Source organism: Nannospalax galili, unplaced genomic scaffold, assembly GCF_000622305.1.
Source record: "Nannospalax galili isolate Female #2095 unplaced genomic scaffold, S.galili_v1.0 scaffold735, whole genome shotgun sequence".
NCBI classification, from domain to species: Eukaryota; Metazoa; Chordata; class Mammalia; order Rodentia; family Spalacidae; genus Nannospalax; species Nannospalax galili.
Window position 1 is genome coordinate 2,388,733 of NW_008337053.1, and position 23,092 is coordinate 2,411,824.

General features: G+C 38.4%; 1 protein-coding gene across 3 annotated transcripts in view; it reads right to left on the reverse strand.

Annotated features, from left to right (window-relative positions):
* Positions 1–795: 795 nt before the first annotated feature.
* The window catches only part of Trpm7 (transient receptor potential cation channel subfamily M member 7), a 119,699-nt gene continuing 97,402 nt past the window's right edge, over positions 796–23,092 (reverse strand). For 2 of the 3 annotated variants that reach the window (XM_008831805.2, XM_029562957.1), the window contains 10 exons: positions 21,498–21,532; positions 19,572–19,597; positions 17,310–17,360; positions 17,163–17,228; positions 15,826–16,109; positions 15,617–15,699; positions 15,265–15,470; positions 8,566–8,617; positions 8,367–8,473; positions 796–2,250 (listed from right to left, as the gene is read on the reverse strand). In XM_008831805.2, the coding sequence (XP_008830027.1) occupies positions 2,120–2,250; positions 8,367–8,473; positions 8,566–8,617; positions 15,265–15,470; positions 15,617–15,699; positions 15,826–16,109; positions 17,163–17,228; positions 17,310–17,360; positions 19,572–19,597; positions 21,498–21,532 (1,041 nt within the window). In that variant the 3' untranslated portion in view covers positions 796–2,119. The remainder of the gene's footprint in view (positions 2,251–8,366; positions 8,474–8,565; positions 8,618–15,264; positions 15,471–15,616; positions 15,700–15,825; positions 16,110–17,162; positions 17,229–17,309; positions 17,361–19,571; positions 19,598–21,497; positions 21,533–23,092) is intronic. The other variant, XM_008831807.2, reaches the window with a different exon arrangement.

Below are 23,092 nucleotides of genomic sequence, written 5' to 3' on the forward strand. Positions count from 1 at the left end.
ACGTACTTGCTGTGCAAGCCTGACAACTTGAATATTGATCCTAGAACCCAAATGAAAGCCAGCTGCAATAACACATTTTTTTGGTTTTTTTTTGCTTTAAAAAAATTATGATTTTTATTTTACATATATATGTATTGCCTGCATGTAGGTAAGTGGACCCATGTCATGCAACGCCCGTGGAGGACAGAAGAGGCTGTCGGATCCCCTAGGATTGGAGTTAAGGACAGTTGTTAGCTGCCATGTGGGTGCTGGGATTCGAACCCGGGTCTTCTGCAAGACCAACCAGTGTTCTTAACGGCTGAGCCAACTCTCCAGCCCTGCAGTAACACATCTGTAATCCCAGTATTTCTAGAGGGAGATGGAAGCAGACAGGAGACTCCCTGGAAGTGCCAAGGCCCATGAGCCTGGTGTACCCACTGCAGAAAGACAGGAGACCTTGTCTCGAGCAAGGTGGAAAAGGTTGGTGTGGTGGTTCAGCAGGTGAGGGTGCTTGCCACCAAGCCTGACAGCCCGAGTTCAATCCCTGGAACACACCGGGCACAAAGCGAGAACCAACTCCTGCAAATTGTTCTCCGACCTCCACACGTGCACCCTCCCAACAAATAAATAATTAAATGTAAAAAGATAATTTTCTAAAAGGTGGAAGGTAGACGGCTGACACCTTAAGTTGTCCCCCTGGACGCCACACCCACTCCATGGCATGCCACATGAACATGCACACACAAACACATGTACAGACACACAAACAAACAGAAGTGGAATGTCATAAATTTCAGAATGATTAAACTCATTAAACATCTGTAAACAAGAATAAATTTAATTTCTTTTAAAGATTTAATGATATACAAAACATATATAGTATAGTATCTTTAAGTAATACACTTTTTCTCTCCACATCAATATTAAACACTATTTAAACAGCTTATCTCTGCTTGCCTTGTCTGTATCTATGAGATACACTACTGAGTACAAATAAGCTTTACGCTGCTCCCTTCCAAACAAAAGTTAAAATTAGTACCTAGGAAATGGGGGGGGGAAGCATAAAACTTTAGTCAGATGATAAGCTTTTGTTGTTGCTGAATATGGAAAAATATCCAGGCAATTAAGTTACATTTTATTGGCATAAAGTTGCATTGCAATCTTCAGACATCATATGGTGATAATCCAACTCAAGTGATTTCTCAAATAAGTACCAGAAACAGCATTCATGTTCACATGTTCCTACACAATTTTAAACATAAGCAAGAGCTCACATTTGCACTCTAATCCGATATATTAGTAAAATCTTTGGAGATGTATGTAACTGCAGGGTGTCACTGCCTTAACCTGCCTCAGAGGAAACATTTACTGACCAGTGAGTCAAGTTTCTCCTTTTATCATGGCTTTCTTTTATTTAACATTGATAAAATAATGTCAAAGCCCCTTTATATAAGGGGTTTTGTTTAACAAAAATTGGCTGTATCCTTAAATACAGAGTCTAAAGTTGATTCTTTAAATAAAAAGGACTTCATAAGGCCCTGGATTTGATTCTCAGTACCACAGGGGGAAGAAAGGAAGGGAGGGAGGACAAAATTGTCTTCAGCGCAAGCTTTTTAACATCCCTGTGAACCTAAATTATAAGGAGCCATCTTTCCTGTGGCCAACAAACATCTAGTTGGGAACTAGCATCAGCATCACTGAACATACCAAAGTGAGGAAAACGGCTGCCATTTAACTAAAAAGCTGCGTGGTTTCTTCATTTCTCTATCTGAATGGCAGTAACTGAGTGGCCAATAAAATGCTGACACCCACCTGTGGCTAATGGTATTGCACCACGTTGAGAGGGAACACCACCCTCATCAGAGCAAAGTTAAATGAGGTCTTCTACTCTACAGCCCTTTCACAAGTTGTAAAATCCTAATTTTCCATTACCTTTAGTTTTTCAGCTGTTGGCTGTACCCTATAGGGGCTTCCTGACTGGTTTAAAGAGGTCAAAAGAATATTGACCTTTGAAACTGTATGAGGGATTGGCAAATTCAATTTGCACACACCTTTCTGTATCATTAAAAACTTTCCTCCTGATGGAAAAATGACAAAAACATTTTTGGGAGGTGTACCCAAAACCAATGACTCAGTGATATTATAACATCAGACGAACAGAATTTGTTGATTCTGATTCTTTGGTGGGATTTCCAGGCTGAAGATTCAAATCTGATGACTCATCCTGAGGAAATATAATTTTATCAGGCGTATAGTCATTCCTCTTCAGATCTACATTCACAATCCCAACAAAAAAGAAAGAAAAGTCAGTGTATTTACAAATGAAGAATTAAGAACTACATCAACTTTCCTATAAACATTTCAGATCTATTTCCTTAAGTATAGTCATAAAAATCTCTAGACATTAGAAGGAAATCATTCATTTGACAATTATTACATGATCACAGGTCAGTAACTCACAGAAGTGTGACAGTACAGTAAAGAACACAGCACACAAGGTCTACTTTTGTGGAGTTTATATTTTATAGATGGAGAAAAACAAGCAAACAAAAAATTGATATTATCTAGAAGCAGTAAAGTGCTGGGCGTGGTAGTGCACGCCTTTAATCCCAGCACTTGGGAGGCAGAGGCAGGTGGATCTCTGTGAGTTCAAGGCCAGCCTGGTCTATATAGTGAGTTCCAGGTCAGCAGGGGCTACAAGGTGACCTGCCTCAAAAAGACCAAAAAAAAAAAAAAAGACAGCAACTGATGTACAATGGGGCCAGATGAGAGATGGTGGATAGGGGGCCTTTTCAGTTAGTTGGGCAGAAAGTCATAGCAAGAGATGGCTTGGGCAAAGAAAGGCTCTCTACTGAGAACTGAATTGCCAAAGTTCTAGAAAGTGTTCTTCACAGAGGGCAAGTTAACTGGAAAGATTCTTCTGATTGGACTTGATGTATTCTGAGAATGGCAAGAAATCATGGCTTACGCACAGCAAATGAGAGGTAGGAGAAAGCAAGTTCAAGCAGAATTTGATGGCCAAGGACTGTCAAACTACAGCTATGAGCCAAATCTGGCCTGCTGCCTATGTTTGTTAAGTTTTATTCCGGTGTAGTCATTTCTTTATAGTCTATGGCAACTTCTGAATAATGATGGTAGAAGCAGGTAGGTAGGAAAAAGACCGCCTGGACCACAAAGCAGAACATATTTGCCTTGATTTTTACAAAAGTATGCTGACCTATAACTTGGTGGCTAAGTTCTAATGTGGAACACAGATTATAATGAAAATCTACTAGAATGTTATAAGCAATCTGCAGAGAGAAATACAATACAATTTGTTGTAAATGACTCTTCTGACAATCTTGTGAAGTCTTGTGAGGAACAAATGGTAGTAGCACAGGAAACAAGTTGTTGACAACAAAGACAGTTCTTTGGAAGACTTCAGAATTAGAGTGGACAAACCTTGATGGACTGGGTTATGAAACAACTGGTTCAACTACTGAGATGGGTATGGATGGAAGATACAAATAGTTTCAGGAATGCCTTTGCTACTATAAAGATACAGTAGGCTATTCAAGTAGAAATGTAGGCAACATGAGCATAGGAAAAAAGTCTCAAATAAATTTGGATGGTCGGTATATGAAAGCTATTGGACAAGATAGACTCAATTAAGAAGGTATGAGAATAGTTCCAGGATTAGAAAATATAATACAGTAATAGTTAAATTTATAATTTAGGGGCTGGAGAGATGGCTCAGCAGTTAAGAGCAGTGGCTGCCCTTGTAGAGGACCTGGGTTCAATTCCAGCACCCAAATGGCAGCTAAGAATTGTCTTTAACTCCAGTTCTAGCAGTCCAATGCCCCCTACTGACCTCCACGGGCACTGCATGACATGGGTATACTTACACACATGCAAGCAATACACTCATATATATAAAATATTTTTTAAAAATTTATAATTTAAACTACACATGATCACATATACCCTTTTACTTTCATCTTATAAGACAGAACTGACACTCAGCATATGAACTTTTATAATCTAAGAGCTTACATTAAGCAATCCAAACGTTTGCAACTATATTAACTACTTTTGATAAAATACTAATTAAACACCATGCCAGTAATTCCTAAAGAATTGCAGTGAATCCCTCTCCCCTTTTCCCCACCACTTTCTTTTATTTCTAGGCTTGGAGTGGAAGACAATTCAGTTCTAGAAATGTACCATAAGTGGAAACAGAAAAATCTCTAAGACCTTCTGGCCTGAGGACAGGCAAGGGACTCTGAAAGAGAGAATGCGGAGGGAATGGCTTGAGGGAATACAAACTAATGTGCAGCTGCACGGCGCAAGAAGAAAGAAGCCACTCTAACTACTCTTGTCTACATTATTTGCTAGTAAGCATAAGTGTATAGTTCCAACTCTTAATTATGACATTTACAAAATGAAGAACCTGGACTGAACTGTTTTTATTGTCCTTTTCCAGCTAGAAAATGATTGTAATTAAGAAAACAGAAGCACTATTAAAATTTTTATTATATCCAAAACAAATAAAAATCTTATCTGGGACGCCTGTTAAGTTTGCCAATACACACTCAAGCTGTAGCTAAAATGCCATAACTAAATACCATTTTATTTCTTCTACTGATTCTAAATAAAAACCACCCCTTCATAAAAATTCATGAAGCCACTATTTGAGACTTCTGAAAGTTAAATGGCAGATGGACTAGAGAAGATGATCACTTGAAGAATGAATATGGTGGTGAGCTTCCATCTCTCTGGTTTCCAGGCTTAGACAAGAAGAGAGTTCAATCCCAAGAATGTATCATAAATGGCAACAGAAAAGGCTCCAAGGTTTTCTGGCCTGACGGTCTGAAGGGGACCCTGTGGGATGGGGAATGCTAAGAGGAATACCCCATTTTTTGCTTGTCTAGTCCTGACTTCAAACAAACCCCAGTAACAAGGAGACACTCCTGTGGTGGGTTCTCCTAAACAAGATTCTAAGAAAATCTGATCACAAGTAACTTTGTTTCTGTGTCACCTTGCCGCTTTTGAACTCCTCCAGCTGAAATGGCATGGAGCAAGCATTCTAATAACTCTTTCCCAAGTTCTTTTAGTAGTTACTGTTCTCTGTGTACCAAGCTCTCTAAGTTATGGTACTTAACTGAAAATAACATGTGGCAAATTATAATGTGGGTTTTTTTTTTTTTTTTTTTGTAGAAAGTGTCTCCCTGTAACCCCAGCTGTCTTGGAATTCACTATGGAGCCAGACTGGCCTTGAACTCACAGAGATCCACCTGCCTCTGCCTCCCAAGTGCTGGGACTACAGACATGCGCCACCACGCCACAGCCACAGGCAGATTGACAGGAACTCCCCCTGTGCACTACAGTGCTTGCCTACAAATTATAAATTTTTAAAATTATTTTTATGTGTATGCGTGTATTGCCTGCATGTAGGTAAGTGCACCCGTGTCATGCAATGCCCATGGAGGACAGAAGAGGCTGTCAGATCCCCTGGAACTGGAGTTACGAAGAGTTGTTAGCTGCCATGTGGGTGCTGGAATTCGAACCCGGATCTTCTGCAAGAACAGTCAGTGTTCTGAACTGCTTGCTGTGCTATCTCTCCAGCCCCCAAATTATAAAATTTTTAAAAAGAGGTCAAAGGAAATTTTTAAGGGGATTTTAACAATTTAATCCATAAGAGTCAAGACTCCAAATTCAAGAAGTAAAACAAAACCAAATGGGATAAATTCAGAGAAAGCCACAACCACATATATCACAATGAAACTTTTATAAACCAAGGATAAAGAACAAATCTTGAAGGCAGCTAGATTAAAATGAGACATTTAAGGAACAATTTGAATTCTGATGGAAGCCATAGAGAAGACAGACACTTAGATGCTGAAAGAAGTGTATACTCTGCAACCAGGGAAAGTATTCTTAGAGGAGATTAAGATAAAGAGAAATTATTAAAAACTAAATGTAAGAATACTGAAACAACCCAAAGAGTATGTAGAAGAGAAGCATAAAGGTAGACCAGAGTTACTCAAAGGAAATAAAATGTAGGTCTAAATCTACCAATAATTACATTAAATGAAAAAACACAAAACACCTACTAAAAGATATTAAGATTTCAAAACAAACAAAATTCAAAGACCATGTATTTGTTTCCTACAACAAGCCTACTCCACAATATAATTTTATGTACACATGATACATATGCGGTAAAAGAAAAAGAATTCAGAGATCGGGGAGATGGCTCAATGGATAGAGACACCTGCTGCCAAGTCTGATTACTTGGATTCTATTCCTGGAACCCACATGTATGTTAGGAGGAGAGCAATTCCTGCAAGTTGTCCTTTGTCCTCCATGTGTGCACCATGGCACTTGGGCACCTTGTACATGTGCTCTCTCACACACAAAATATAAAAAGGAAAAAAATGGATAAAAAGGTATATAATTAACACACTAATAAAAAGACAGCTGGAGGACCAAAGAAATGGCTCAGTGGAAAAAGGCCACTAAGCCTGAAAACTTGAGTGCAATTCTGGAGGCCCACACAGTAGGACAGAACCAACTCCTTGATATATTCTTGGACTTCCAGGCACACTGTAGCACATGTGCACATGCACACACACACACACACACACACACACACACACACACACAAATAAGTGTAATTAAAATAAAAAATAGCTGGAGTATTTAGGAGAAAGGTCACAAATTCCAGGCCAGCCTGGGGACCCTGTTTTAAAAAAAAAGCTACATAGAAACTAAGACAAAGTATTCTTTAGAATGATGATAAAATAATCAATTCACTAAGAAGACATCAACACTAGCAAATATATGCATTTAATAACAAAGCTGCCAAATAAAGAAAAACTGACAGAGCTCTAAAGCAAGTGACAAACCAATTAAACTTAGAGATGTGACCCCCGCCCCCCTACACTTTTATTTTGGTCTTTTTGAGACAGGGTCTCCCTGTAGCCCCAGCTGTCCTGGAACTCACTATGTAGACCAGGCTGGCCTTGAACTCACAGAGATCCTCTGCCTCTGCCTCCTGGGATTACAGGCGTGCACCACCACACCTGGCCCTGAGATGCCCTTTTTAATTCATCAGTAGTCCAAACACAATCAACCAGGGTATAAAAAAACACTACCAATAAACACTCCCCAAAATCTATAAAATACCAGGGCTGGAGAGATGGCTCAGTGGTTAACAGCACTGACTGCTCTTGCAGAAGACCTGGGTTCAGTTCCCAGGACCCACATGGCAACTAACAAACGTCTATGACTCTAGTTTCAGGGGAATCTGATGTCGTCTTCTGATCTCCATGGGCACTGCACAACACTGGTGCACTTACATACATGCAGGCAATATATTCATACACAGAAAAAAAATCATAAAATACTCGGTCATAAAAAAGCAGACTATAAGCTGGGCGTGGTGGCGCACGCCTCTAATCCCAGCATGCGGGAGGCAGAGGCAGGCGGATCTCTGTGAGTTCAAGGCCAGCTTGGTCTACATAGTGAGCTCCAGGTCAGCTGGGGCTACAGGGAGACCCTGTCTCAAAAAAAGCAAAAAAAAAAAAAAAAAAAAAGTCAGACTATATATCCTTTTTTATTTTATTAAAATTTTTTTTTATTACTTTTATGTGTATGAGTGTACTGCCTGCATGTATGAGGTGGATCTCTGTGAGTTCAAGGCCAGCTTGGTCTACATAGTGAGCTCCAGGTCAGCTGGGGCTACAGGGAGACCCTGTCTCAAAAAAAGCAAAAAAAAAAAAAAAAAAAAAGTCAGACTATATATCCTTTTTTATTTTATTAAAATTTTTTTTTATTACTTTTATGTGTATGAGTGTACTGCCTGCATGTATGAGGTGGATCTCTGTGAGTTCAAGGCCAGCTTGGTCTACATAGTGAGCTCCAGGTCAGCTGGGGCTACAGGGAGACCCTGCTTCAAAAAGACAAAAAACAAAAACAAAAACACTATTCCTCCTGTATCTATTTTGACACTGTATTAGAAATCCTAGTGCAAGACATCAGGGGAAGAAAAAGGCATGCAGGATGGAAATGAAGCAATAAAATTACCTTTGTCATCTACACAGAAAATCCAAAAGCGTCTTTTCAAAACACAATTCACTATTCTACCATCAACGTCTAGCACAATTTCTGACAGTCTCCACATAAAAGAAACATATTAAACAATTAACTTTGCAAGTAATGAAAAAAAGTACGTGTGTATTTATGAAGGATCTGCCACAGTAATTATAGACCATTCCACCAAACCTTTGTGTCTCTGCTCTTACCAAGTACAGTAACCAGTTTGGCTAACAATTTGTGTTAAATGAATTTAAAAGTGAACCTGAGCTACATAACAAAAGAGAGGGGAAAAGAAAGAAAAATTTTACCTGGAAGTTTAAGCTTTCGACAGCAAGAATTACAGTGATGTTTGGCTCGAAAGTTTTTTATTGCATCTTCTCCTAGATTTGCAGGGCCAAAAACCATATCACAGGACCTGCAGAGTTGTGAAGAAGGAAGTTTATGTAAATGGAAATGTGGAATTTAAAATTATCAAATTATGCTTTAATGAAATTTTTAAGACATTACCTTTTTTCTTCTGCTTTTATCACAGATGGGTCAGTCAAATTTTCACCGACACCTTTATATGTATATATAAAAAAGACAAATAACGATTATTTAACTGATAAAAATTGATGTTTACATAATAAAAATTCTGAGGATTTTATAGCACCATTCATAATTACAGTGCTAAATTATTCAGAGTAGTATTATTTCTCTTGATATTTCATAATTTATGATCTTAGTAATTTACCATCGCTCAGATATGTAAAAGTTAACTCTCAAAGTAGGCAAGGTGAGACATGAAAACTCCTGGTGGTACCTGGCAAGGCCTTACTTACAAAAGGCTCACCTTGGTTAGCAAAGGATATTTTCGTACTTGAAGGTATAGTCTGTAGGATCTATTTACAAAATGCTCTGCATTTAGGCAAAGTTTTCTTATCTTTAGTGTCCTCCAGAGGGATTAAAAGTTGGCTGAATCACACTTACTTAAACCCACCACAGTGAAATCTGATGAAAATGGTTCAGTTTCACAAATGGAAAACCCAGAATTGAAGCATATTAAGGCTTACCATGTAGTTCAGTTGGTAAAGTGCTTTCTAGCAACACAAAGCCCTGGGTTCAATCCCTAGCATTGCCAAACCATGAGTGGTGGCACACAGCCATAATCCCAGCACTTGGGAGGTGAAGGCAGGAGGATCAGAAGTTCAAGGTCTTCTTTGAACACAATGAATTGGAGGCCAGACTGGGATACATGAGAGCCTATTTTAAACACAAAAACAAACAACAAAACAAAAAACCCTATGAACGGGATTCTACTTAAAAACACCAACAATAAAAATACCACATTTATTTTTTTTGTGTGTGTGTGCTTTGATATGTGTGCACCATGGTTTATGTGTGGAGGTCAGAGGATCAAGAGTCAGCTCTCTCCTTCCACTATGTGGTTTCCTTGGATTAAAATCAGGTTGTCAGGCTTGGTGGCTCAGCCACTCCCAGTGCCCCAGATACTACTGCTTTTTGCCCATTTATCTAGGGTAATACTAGATGAATGGCCACTCACATACAAAGTTGAGTAGGAATTCATAATCCTGTATGTATAATCTTTTGTGAAAGTAACCTGGCAGTACTCTATTAAAATAAAAATTACACAAATCCCCCCTTCCCCCTTTTTGGTCTTTTTTTGAGACAGGGTCTTCCTGTAGCCCCAGCTGGCCTGGAACTCTCTATGTAGACCAGGCTGGCCTTGAACTCAAGAGATCCACATCTGTCTGCTTCTGCCTCCAAGTGCAGGGATCAAAGGTGTGCGCCACCATGCCTGACTCCACAGATCTTTTTTTTTTTTTAAATCTTATTTATTATTTTTATTTTATGTGTATGTATGTATCGCCTGCATGTAGGTAAGTGCACCCGTGTCGTTCAATGCCCGTGGAGGTCAGAAGAGGCTGTTGGATCTCCTGGGACTGGAGTTACAGAGAGTTGTTAGCTGCCATGTGGGTGCTGGGATTTGAACCTGGGTCTTCTGACAAGAATAACCAGTGTTCTTAACTGCTGAGTCATCTCTCCAGCCCCTCACAGGTCTCTTTTTAACCAAGCCAATTTAGGAACCTACTGTCAGAAATAAACACATCAGTAAAAGAGTATGTTACAGCAGCACTGTTTGTACAAACAGTGAATGTCCACCAATGCAAGATTTAATCATGTATGTCCATCGTATAGATTATCATGAAGGCCTTAGAAGAAATAACTCATACTCAATATTGACATGGAAGACATCTATGGTGTATTTTTTTCTTTTTTCTTTTCTTTTCTTTTTTTTGAGACAGGGTCTTCCTGTAGCCCCAGCTGTCCTGGAACTCACAAGTGCTGGGATTAAAGGTGTATGCCACCATGCCCAGCCTATATTTTGCCCAGCCTATATTTTTAAGATGAAAAAATATATTTTATAGACTTAGTTTTGGGAAATCTAGCACATCATAACAAATGTAAACAAAATGTAAAAAATGGTAATCATCTGTGAGAATGGACTGGGGGGATTTCCCATTTGTGTACCTATCTTTATTTAAATACGGAAACAACAAGGATGGGAATACTTTGTTCTTTATGTATTTCTGTATCATAAAACTGTCATAGTAATCATCTAAAATAATTCTATTAGAAAAACAGTTCATCTGGGCCTGGTAAAACAGGACTGTAATCTCAGCTACTTGAGAAGCTGAGGCAGGAAGATTGCAAGTTCAAGGCCTGCCTGGACTACAGAATGAGTTCAATGTCAGTCTAGCAACTTAGTAAAACCCTGCCTTAAAAACAGAAAAAGGGCCAGGTGTGGTGATGCATGCCTGTAGTCCCAGCACTTGGGAGGCAGAGGCAGGCAGATCTCTGTGAGTTCAAGGCCAGTCTGGTCTACATAGTGAGTTCCAGGCCAGCTGGGGATACAGGAAGACCCTGTCTCAAAAACAACAACAACAACAACAACAAACAGAAAAAGGAAGGAAAGAAGGAAGGAAGGAGAGAGGGAAGGGGGGAGGGAAAAAGGGGAAAAGGTTTGGGGGTGGGGGAACAGCAAGATGCTCAGTGGTTTTAGACATTCGCTGCCCAAAGATGCAAGGATGCAAGATGAAGACTTGCGTTTGATCCCTGGGATCTGGGTAATGGTAGAAGGAAGACAACCAACTCCACAAAGTTAACCTTTGATTATCACATTCCCACTGTGTCATGCATGCTCAACCCTTACCTGCCCCCCCCCCCAAAAAAAAGGTTTGGGTATGGGAGTACAAGCCTTTAATTCCTCCACTCAAGAGGCAGAGGCAGGTGGATTTTTGTGAGTTTGAGGCCAGTCAGAGCTACACTGTGAGACCCTGTCTACAAACAAAACTAGCTAAAAACAAAACCTAAACACACACATACACACAACACATGCACAATTAAAAAAAGGGTGGAGCATATAGCTCAGTGGTAAAGTGCTTGCCATGCAAGGCCATGGGGGCATACAGAAAGAGAGAGAGAGAGAGAGAGAGAAAGAGAGAGAGAGAGAGAGAGAGAGAGAGAGAGAGAGAGCGCTGGTGAGAGAATACTAATTATGTAGGACCAATCACAATTATAGTTCACCTTTGAGCAATGTGGTGGCTAGAGGTGCTAACAGTTTTTTAAAAAAGCCGTGTAAAGGCCCGGCATAGTGGCGCATGCCTTTAATCCCAGCACTTGGGAGGCAGAGGCAGGTGGATCTCTGTGAGTTCAAGGCCAACCTGGTCTACATAGTGAGTTCCAGGGCAGCTGGGGCTACAGGAGACCCTGTCTCAAAAAGACCAAAAAAAAAAAAAAAAAAAGGGGCTGTGTAAGATATTAAAAACAAATTATTTATGGCATTTATTAATAGGTATTCATTTGCTAACATTTTGAAAATAATCATCGACTTGCAAACTTTTATTACAAATGAAAAATGAAGTTACTAAAAATCTCAACTTGGGGGTTGGGGAGATGGCTCAGTAAGATGGTAAGAGCACTTGCTCTGCAAGCATGAGGATCTAGTTCAAATCCCCAGCTCCCATGTAAGAAGCTGAGGCTGCACTTGCCTGTAATCCTACAATTAGGTGGTTGGTAACAGATGGATCCTAGAGTTCACTGGTCAAGAATCCAATGCTATGGTCCCTGGTGCCTGATCCATACAATGCTGAAGTTGAGGGAAGAACAGGTGCCTTTCAAAGTACTCATCAAATGCTTGAGCAAAACTTGTGAATTCTCCAAAATTTAACAAAAGCCTGATGTTGAAAAGCTGTCCTTAAGGCATAATATAGTTCATTAACACAAATTTTTATGTTGCATGTATTATAGTGAAAACATTTTGAGAACCCTGAGAGGTCAATAAGCAATTTGAAGGCAAGATAAAGTGCAGACTGGGAATGATTAGCAACATACATTTCAAGTGGCTCCGCCCAACACTTGAGTTCATTACAACAGCAGTAAGAGGTGGCTACAAAAGTAACACACAATGAAAAAAAAGGAAAATAAAAACTAGCCAGGAGAGGTGTTGCATGCTTATAATCTCAGAACTTGTGAGGCAGAGAAAGATGAATCTTTGTGAATTCAAGGTCAACTTGGTATTGGTATACCTTCCAAATTCAGGGAAACCAGGGCTACACAGAGACCCTGCCTCAAAAACAAAAACAAACAAAAAACCCCCAGCCAACTAACCAAACAAAAGCCCACAATATTAGCATAATGGTATAATATTTACTATAGTGAATTTTTTACAGTTAAGATTTAAATGCTGTACACATATTTACATCTGTTTATATTTCTCAAGGGCAAATGATACCACCTATAACTGTATTTGTGTGTATAAGTTGTCATAAGTTCTGTAACTTTTTATAATAGATTTATGTATATTTTATGAGAGTAATAAAACACCATATGATCTACACATACTTTCTAGGCAATATAATTAATTCAACTTGATTTTTTCAAATGATCCAAAAAATCAACCAAAATAAATAAATAAAAAGAAAGAAAAAAAAATCTAGCCAGGCATATTGCATGCCTTTAATCCCAGCATTCAGGAGAGGCCAGCCTGGTCTATATAGTGAGTTCCAGGTCAGCTGGCACTACAGGCAAACCGTGTCTCAAAAAGACCAAACCAAACCAAACCAAACCAAAAAAAAAACCACCCACATAAGTGGACACAAGCAGTTCATACAGGTCAACTGTATGTGGCTCACTGAAAACTATCATTTCAGGGGCTGGAGAGATGGCTCAGCGGTTAAGAACACTGACTGTTCTTGCAGAAGACCAGAGTTCGAATCCCAGCACCCACATGGCAGCTAACAACTGTCTGAACTCCAGTTCCAGGGGGTCTGACAGTCTCTTCTGTCCTCCGCAGGCACTGCACAACATGGGTGCACTTACCTACATGCAGGCAATACATGCATACATGTAAAATAAAAATAACGAATATTTTAAAAAATTATCATTTCAAAATATTTTATTATTTTTATTTTATGTGTATGAGTGTATTTCCTGCATGTAAGTGCACCCATGTCATGCAATGCCCATGGAGGTCAGAAAAAGGCATTAGATCCCACAGAACTGGAGTTACAGGCAGTTGTTAGTCACCATTTAGGTGCTGGGAACTGAACCTGGGTCCTCTAGAAGAGCAGCCAGGACTCTTAATGACTGAGCCAGCTCTCCAGCACCTGAAGTTTTAATTTTGTGTCTGTTCTGTATTAAGGAGCCACAGAATGACAAATTCTAAAAAATTGTATTCATATAGTTTAAAATATGGTCTAAGCTACATTTCAATTAAGGCTGCTTTTTAAAGGCAAAAACTTTGGAGGCTATCATGCAACAGGAACTGGATACTTGCTTAATTTAACTTTCCTGTAACTCTGCTGTAAAGCAGAAGGTACATTACTTCAAGGAAAGCTGCCTTCTTGCAGGCACACAGTCCCCTGTCCTCCGTGTATGGTCACCATGTATCTCCTAAAACAGCTGTGGGCAACTTTTCCTACCCTATGCTACTACTCTGCTACCAAGTGCTCTCTCTGAATCTGGGCTGCCCTTTTAACTTGCCTTGACCAGTAAAATATGGTTCAAAGGATCTGGCTTTCTCACTACAAGAAGGCAGCTCCCATGTGAGACAACTTAAAATAACCATACTATAAGAAAGTCCAAGTTAGTTAGCTACATGGACAACCCATATAAAAACTGAGAAATTCAGGAAGTGAACAGCGACCCCTGATATTTAATTTTAATCAAACTGTCCAATGTCTCCAGGATTTCAAGCCCTCCAAGATGAGAATGGAAACGAGCTATCCCCACTATAGATCATCTAAATTCCAGATGCATGGGGCTGGGGCTGGAGATGGCTCAGAAGTTAAGAGGACTGGCTACTCTTGCAGAGGACCTGGGTTCAGTTCCTAGCACCCACATGGTAGCTAACAACTCCCTCCAAATCCAGTTCTGGGGATTTGATGTTCTTTTCTGGTCTCTACAGGCTCCTGCATGCACATGATGTACATAAACTGATGCAGGTACACACAAAAGCATATAAAAATAATAAATAAATAAACCTTAATAAATAAATTTTAGAAGTAGTAAGTTAAGTGGGTACTGTTTTAATCTACTAAATTTTTAGGTAGTTCAGTAAAAGAGAACATAAGTAACAATAGAGACACTTGTTACTGATTTTTTAAAAAAATATTTTATTTATTATTATGTTTATGCATGTATTGCCTGCATGGAGGTAAGTGCACTCATGTCATGCAATGCCCACGGAGGACAAAGGAGGCTGTCGGATCTCCTGGAACTGGAGTTATGGAAAGTTGTTAACTGCCATGTGGGTGCCGGGATTTGAATCTCGGTCTTCTGTAGCAGCCAGTGCTCTTAACCTCTGAGCCATCTCTCCAGCCCCTTGTTACTGTTTTGTTAAAAGGTGGTCTTTATACTAGTAAAATACTAAAGGCTGGACATCTGAGAGTAGAATACAGCTTTCACATAAACATGCATCACCTTAAATTATTAAAATAGCCACCCCTGTAGTCTCAGTATTCAGGAGGCTGAGACAGGAAGATCATAAGTATCAAAACAAAAACCCTAACGACTATACTACTATGGCTGTGGCTTATTTTATGAACCCTCTATCAGCCCAAGATTTTAAATATCATATCTAACGTATGAAAAGGTGAGAACTAACTACACAACTGTATCTTGGTAACAATTTAGTAGATTTACCTTGTAGATCAAGTACCAGTAACTCTCCTCTGGTATATTCGTAGGTCCAGTGACTGAAGGCTAGCATGATCTCTTCCAGAGTATTTGTTGGGATAATTTCATCACCATTATTGTTGTTGTATTTTCTAAATTCTCCAGTCATACATTCTTCCACAGCAAACCACTGTCCTGCTGAATGGCAATACAGCAGGAACACTTCAAGGAACCTTATAAAAAAGTTAATATTAGTAAGATTGTAATTGATATGCAACATGGATAATAGTTTTAAATACTCAACATCAATGATAAATGCAAAAAAGACTGCTATCTACACAATACTAAACATTCAAAAAAAAAAAGAGCAAAAATTTACCTTGGAGAATATGGTATGGATTTGGGTTTCATCTGATTAAAGGCAAATGTGAGCTTTTGTGCTGCTCTCTGTTGCTGAATTTCCTATAGACAGGGAAAGAAATCCATTCATCAATATTTACACTGGATTTTATTTGGTTTGCTGATATTTTAGAAGCAAAACATGAAGCTCAAGTCATGGCTCACAATCATGTGTTCACTGGCACTTACTCTGAGACAGAGATGTAAAACTGTATCTTCTTTATAAATACTTGACCATGTGTTAACCACCTCAGGAAGAAAAGATTTAATAATATAAAGATGTCCTGATTTGAGGATATCATGCTCTGACCAGGTACACTGCACTTTGACCGCTCTTCGTAAACCTCCTCCCATTTCCTCTTTACTTAAAAACTCTATTTTGGCACAGAGGCCTAGTTGTGACCAAGAAGACATGCTGTTATTCAGTATGCTGGGAGAACTTTCTTCCAGACGGTACACTGTGACAGGCTCACCTGCAACATAAATGAACATAGTTTAAGATCAAATTATGACTCTTTAAAAATGACAAAGCAGAATAGGGTATCTCTGGTTAATACTAAGTAAGGAATGGAAGGTAAAAAATCTGTAATTTCATAAAAAATGTAGAGTGATGATAGGAAATAAAAATACACTTCCTTGGGGATGTAGATGGCTTAGTGATTGCTGCACAATCATATGAGGCCCAGGTCCATACCTCCAGAACCCATGTAAAAAGCTGGGCACAGACACACGTGCACCCGTAACCTCAGTGTTGTCTGGGAAGTGGAGACAGGAGAACTGCTGGCTGCCACTACAGTGAGAGACCCTGTCTTATGGACTTAAGGCAGAACTGGGTGTGGTGGCGCACGCCTTTAATCCCAGCATTTGTGAGGCAGAGGCAGGTAAATCTTTGTGAGTTCGAGGCCAGCCTGGTCTACATAGTGAGTTCCAGGACAGCGGGGGCTACAGGGAGACCCTGTCTCAAAAAGACAAAAAAAAAAGAAGGAAGAAAGGAAGAAAGAAAGAAAGGAAGGAAGGAAGGAAGGAAGGAAGGAAGGAAGGAAGGAAGGAAGGAAGGAAGGCAGGCAGGCAGGCAGAGAGTGATAGAGCAGGGCACCTGATGCCCTCCTGTGGTCTGTGAGCATGCACCTACACATAAATGTGCGCATATACCATACATATATTCCACACCCCCTCCCAACCTCTCAGGTCTTCTTACTGAATGAAATATCTCCCAAGCCCCTGAAGATAAGCTTTTAAGGAACAACTAAAATTCTAAGCAGTTCTGAGATAAACTTTAGACAGGTTAGAGTGATCTGTTCCATAGACCCTATCATATTAATTTATTGCTACTTGACAATGGATCAAAAACCTTTCTGAATCAGGATATACCACTCTTCCTGAATATGTTGGCAATAGAAAAATTTTAAAGATTTAATACTTCCTTCTTCTACTCATGTATACCTTACCCTTATAGCAGACTAAAAATTTGTATGAAATTGATATTCCACAACATGGATCTTTTTCCTTATTTGGGGGGGATTTACCTCTTGGAGGCACAGGTGTGAATGGAATGCTCTGTGATAGCCTCATCAAGTTATTTCTTTCCACAGCTGCATAAAAATGAAGAGAGAAACAATGAAATCTCTAAATAATTAAGAATATTAGTAAATTTTGTTTTTAATATTACTGACCTGAATAATAGTAATTTGTATCCATAACTGGCTTAAATGGAGAAGCAAGACCTAAAATTGCAAATAAATCAGACTGTTTAAGAAGGACTAGTGCAACATAAATTTTTGCTCAGACATTCTCAAATAATATTCTTAAACTTCTTTTTTTTTTTTTTTTTGGCTTTTTGAGACAATAGGGTCTCCCTGTAGCCCTAGCTGGCCTGGATCTGCTATGGAGACCAGGCTGGCCTCGAACTCACAAAGATCCACCTGCTTCTGCCTCCAGAGTGCTGGGATTAAAGGCATGTGCCACCACGCCCAGCCTTAACTTCCGTTTATATGATCTCTTTTCATAAAAAGAAGTTACGATGTATGTCTAGCATATGCCCTGTCACTCCTGTTTTGTGAGGGCAAACTATGGTTACTATGCATTAAATTCCTGGGAAGAAGCCCCTGATGCTCCCCATTGTCCCAACTCTTGACATAAATTGAACTCTTTTCACATCTGCCACTCAAATGAAAAATCATTCTGCTTCTGGCCTTTTCGATTTGGAGACTGTAAGTCATATAACCATTTTAGGTGTTCTAACATGAGACGATGAACTTCTGAAATGTAAAAATACCCCCTAAGAGTCTCTTTTCCATTGCTAAGTTTATTTGAGAACAGAAGAATAATTAAATCTATGATGTGCTAAGTTCTAGAATATAAATGAAAAGGCATTTACTGTGTCACAGGAGGAAACCAACATCTTTAGCACTGTGGTAAGTATAAAAACATATCTGTCTACGCATACATACATATATATCTATATATGTATATATATACCTACATACATACACGTGTATCATAAGGACTATAAAGGAAGGGTACTTAATGCCTGTCTCCTGGTTGATAAGAGCAGAAAGGAGAAAAGACAGCAATCTGGAAGGCAGTGGATTTTTTTATTTTTATGTTTGGTATTTTTGAGACTGGGTCTCCCTGTAACCCTAGCTGGCCTGGAACTCCTTATTGTAGGCCAGGCTGGCTTGAACTCAAAGAGTTCAATCATCATCATCATCATCATCATCATCATCATCATCATCACTGTCGTCGTCATCATCCTCTGCTGGGATTAAAGGTGTGTGCAACCACACCAGGCAAGGCAGTGGATTTTTAAGGGTACATTTACAAAGGCAGTTGAAGTACTAACATACATGCTACATTTGGGAAACTGCAAACAGTTTAGCACAAACAGAACTAATCTAGAATATAACCAGAATATCCTGTGAAGCTATTTGAATATACCCCCATTGGGAGCTCAGTACAAAATATCTAATTCCTTAGGTATGTGGCATCATACAGGTGATTCTTTATAAGTGATTTGAATATGCAACCAAGATTGCAAATTAATGAGCAAGAGCATAAGCATACCTGTAGTAGGTGAAGCTACAGAAGCAGGCAATATCAAATTGTGAAGAGCCTAATACGTCATGCAAAGAAAGGACACTGGATTTTATTGAATGACAATGGGATCAATGTAAAGCAGAGGAGTGGCAAGATCAAATCTTTTAGAAGAATCATTTTGGTGGTAGAAGATAGGCTAGAAGTAAAATTACAGGTAGGGAGCCAACAACTACTCTGGAAACCTATCTGGCAGGCAATTACTACTGAATATGAACATATGCATAGCCTATGACCCAACAATTCCACCCCGAGGCATAGAACCAATGGAGAGCAAATTTATGTGTATCAACAACACGAACAAAAATGATCATAGCAACAAAAAGCAATAATGGTCACACATTAGAAGCTACTGAAATGCCCATCAAATAGAATGGATAAATTCAATAAACTCCAACAAGGAAATATTATGAAATACTAATAACACTATACTATATACAACAGTGCTAAATTTAATTAAAAATGTCAAGAGGATGGAACCAGACACAAAAGTACATTTTGTATGATTCCATTTATACAGTGTATCACGAACCCACACAAAGCAAAACTTGTCCATTGTGTTAGTTGGAGTAAAGGATACAAGAACGTGGAATACTAGCAACATTCTAGTTTTAGAGGCTGGTAAGTGGGTGGTGATGAAAGAGAAGTGATTATTACCATTCACAGGGTGGGTCATATGTTTGCAAAACATCCATATTAAAGAGAAGCTATATGGGAGAAGAGTTTTCCAACTACCTTGCCCTTTTTAAAATTGAAGAAAAAATGACTTGCCTATGGTAATGTGATAATTGCTTTAATTATGATTTTTAATATTTAATAATAAATCTAACACTCGGACTCACCATTTAATGTTCCTCCTTCAGATGGCCTAAAGAAATAAAAAAATATGTAAGTTGTCTAACAATTTTAGTTTTGGCTATCATTTAACTTGTGATTTTTTTGGTAAGATTATAAGGTAATCTTATTAAAATTAAATAATTTTAATGAAATATTACTAAAGGAATGTTGATGTTTAGATCTATTTTTAGTTGAATATTTATCATTTCCCTTAATCCACATATAGACGTGTATATATGCACATGTATCTATGTTACCAACAATCTGCATCTTCAGTTGATGACTACATTTTTATTACTGGTGTGCCAAACTGAAAGCTAAAAGATTCTAAGAGTAAAACTTTCTATTTTATGGTATCAGTATTTGTGGAGATTCATTCCATTATTACAATAATGCCATAAAATGACTTTCTGTGATTCTATAAATACTTCAATAGGAATACTGATAGGAAAAGAACCCAGAACTGTAAGTAGATAGCATTTTGCAAAACTCAGTTTCTCATGTTGATTATTTATTTTCCAATATTCAATCCATTTATTTGTAAAACATGTACTGGCTGCAAGTACAGAGTTGTTTTAATTCCAAGGATTCCAGTGCAAATTAGAGACAGATATAATGGAGTGGAATGAGAAGACAAGAGTTTCAGGCTTACCACTCCCATTATATAGCTTTGTAGTCTTGCTCAGGACCCAAAAAACTAGAACCAAAAAGCACTTTGGAAATAAAGAGCTACCACAGCCTCTTCCCAGTTCGTCTATTTCAACTGACTGTGAAGAATAATCTTCAACTTACCAATGTATTTTGTTTTAAGAAATGGTTTGATCGCACCATCATCCCCTTGTATGCCTCTGTTAAATTACTCTTTTCAGTACCCTAAGAAGGCTGACTAACTTCCACCTCTAGGAGGCCTTGTTTGATACTAAGAAGAATCAAGATCAAAGGGCTGGGGATGTAGCTTAGTGGTGAGCTCTTGCCCAACATGTGCAATGTTATTACCAGCATCACAAAAAGGAGGAAAATCAAATTCCTACTCTATGTTTATATCCTATGGCTTTGATTATATAAAACAGTCCCTGAAGAGGATTAAATGTATAGTAAGGCTTGCAAATGCCACTAAGGGATAGGATACTCAAATAGCTATTTATTTATGTAGCACATGGTTTATTTTCTTCTCTATTTAAATCCATTTCAGATTCAAAAAAGGGGGAACTCACTAAGCTATCTAATTGCTTGAAACTGGCTTTTCTTCTCTAGTGGTCCTTATAAGAAACTACCCAAGTTTTAAGTATTAAATGGGTGTTAAAGCAAGATGTACATTCAGGGACAATTACCCATCAGACTGCTTCTTGTTTACACTTCTGGTTCTGGATTTATTCCATTAACTTTATAGGGGATTTTTCAGTACCCATGCTTTTTAAAAAAATATTTTATTTTTTAATTTTATGTGTATGAGAGTATTGCCTGCATGTATATAAGTGCACCTGTGTCGTGTGATGCCCACAGAGGACAGAACAGGCCATTGGATCACCTGGAGTTACAGGCAGTTGTTAGCTGCCATCAGTACCCAGGCTTTTCAATGTATACTGTGTGCATTAATAATTAAGGTATTTTCTAAAAGCAGTTATAAGGTTTGATTAGAATGTGAACAAAGACATTAATCAAACACAAACTAAAGTCTCCAACTTAGTCTTACAACAAATTCATTCAAGAGCAAGCTGAAACAAGTCTAAATAATGAAATCATAATTGAATCATACTATTGGGACAATTTTAATAAAGATATAACTAAGTCTCCCAATCTTATCTATATAAAGATGAAAGATGTTACATTAACTTATCATCAAAGGAGTGTTAAAGTAAGACAAAGAGAAAATAAAGGACTGTATTTGTTAACTTAGAAACTTTTTGGGGCAATGAAAAGAAAAGACTTACATTTCTCTGTTTGACGGTCTATCTTGTAACCAATCCTTAAGTCAAAAAAAAAAAAACCACAAAAATTGAAATCTAGATAAGGCAGTACTGTAGAAATCAATGTTGACTGCCTAACACTTTTGTTTTTCAGTATATTTTTAAAGCATTATGGGCTGAAAACTTACTATCAAATCCTTGTTTCATACAATTAAACCAGTAAAATAGTTAACGGTATATAATCATCACAAAGTGGAATAAGCAAATCCAAGAATGCTATTTCTACAAAGTAGCCTGTGTGTGCCTGGACCTGTGTGTGGGGGTATGCCCATGGTGGATGTCTTCCTCTATCACTTTCCAACTTTTTGAGACAGTGTCTCTCACTGACTGTGGAGCTTCATATTTTGGCTAGACTGCACAGCCAGCAAGCCCCCAGAAGGTGACTGGCTCCACCCCCCATCAAGGACTGGGGTTACAGATGTGTGGCACAATGCTCAGATTTTATGTGGGTGCTGGTGATCCAAACTCTGATAGTCACAGCAAACACTTAACCTATGGACTTATCTGCCTAGTTTCCAGTTTTTCTAGCTCTTCAACAGTTTCTGGTGACACGCTTATTCTCTATACATGTAATATATGTGTGTGTGTGTGTGTATGATTCTTTAAAAAAAAAATATATGTATACACATACATATACACATACACATTTGATGTTCTTGGTAAAAGAGCATCAAAGTATAAACAGAAATGTTAAAGTCATGCAAAGTATATGTAAATAAAATCATGCATATATAATCACTGAAGGAAGACAGAGCGAGCTTATTCCGCTGCAGCTTCTTTTTGTACATACAGGCATGTGGTTTTCATTCTGCAAACTTACATTGTGTTTCTAGGTATGTTTAACTTCCCTAGACTGGTATTCCTACTTCCTGTGAATTTTTAGACATTCATCCATTCAGAAAATTTTAATTCATTTACATTTCTTCAAATTCTCTTTGTTCTCTCATGGCCAATTAGACTTACTTCAGTGGTCTTTTGATCTTTTCCATCTAAAAGTACTTGCATCTGTGTTGCATTCTTGCCCAACTTAGTAATTCTCTTTTCAGATATGTCTCACATATTATCTAACAAACACTGAGTATTCTGTTTTGCTTCATTATAAAAAAAAACTTTTAGAGCCTTTAGGAAAGGCTAGTCTGGAACTTACTATGCAATTAGCTAGGCTCACCTTGAACTTAAATCCTCCCTTCTCAGCCTCCTAAGTGCTGGGATACAGGCATGGGCCCTTGTATTCATGGAGTAAGTTTTTTTTTTTAATTAAAAATATTTTATTTTTATTTTTTACGTGTATGAGTGTATTGCTTGCATGCATGACGTGCACCCATGTTATGCAATGATCTTGTAGGACAGAAGAGGGCATCAGATCTGCTGGAACTAATTATTGACAGTTGCTAACTGCCATCAGTCAGTGCTCTTGTCTGCTAAGGTATCTATCTCTCCAGCCCCCTGTTTTCTTATTTATATAGCATTTTTCCCTTAATTCCTAGTCTTTTTGAGCAGTGTCTTTTCCTTACCTAAAATTTTATAATACTTTAATCACTTTTAAGATATTTATTTTA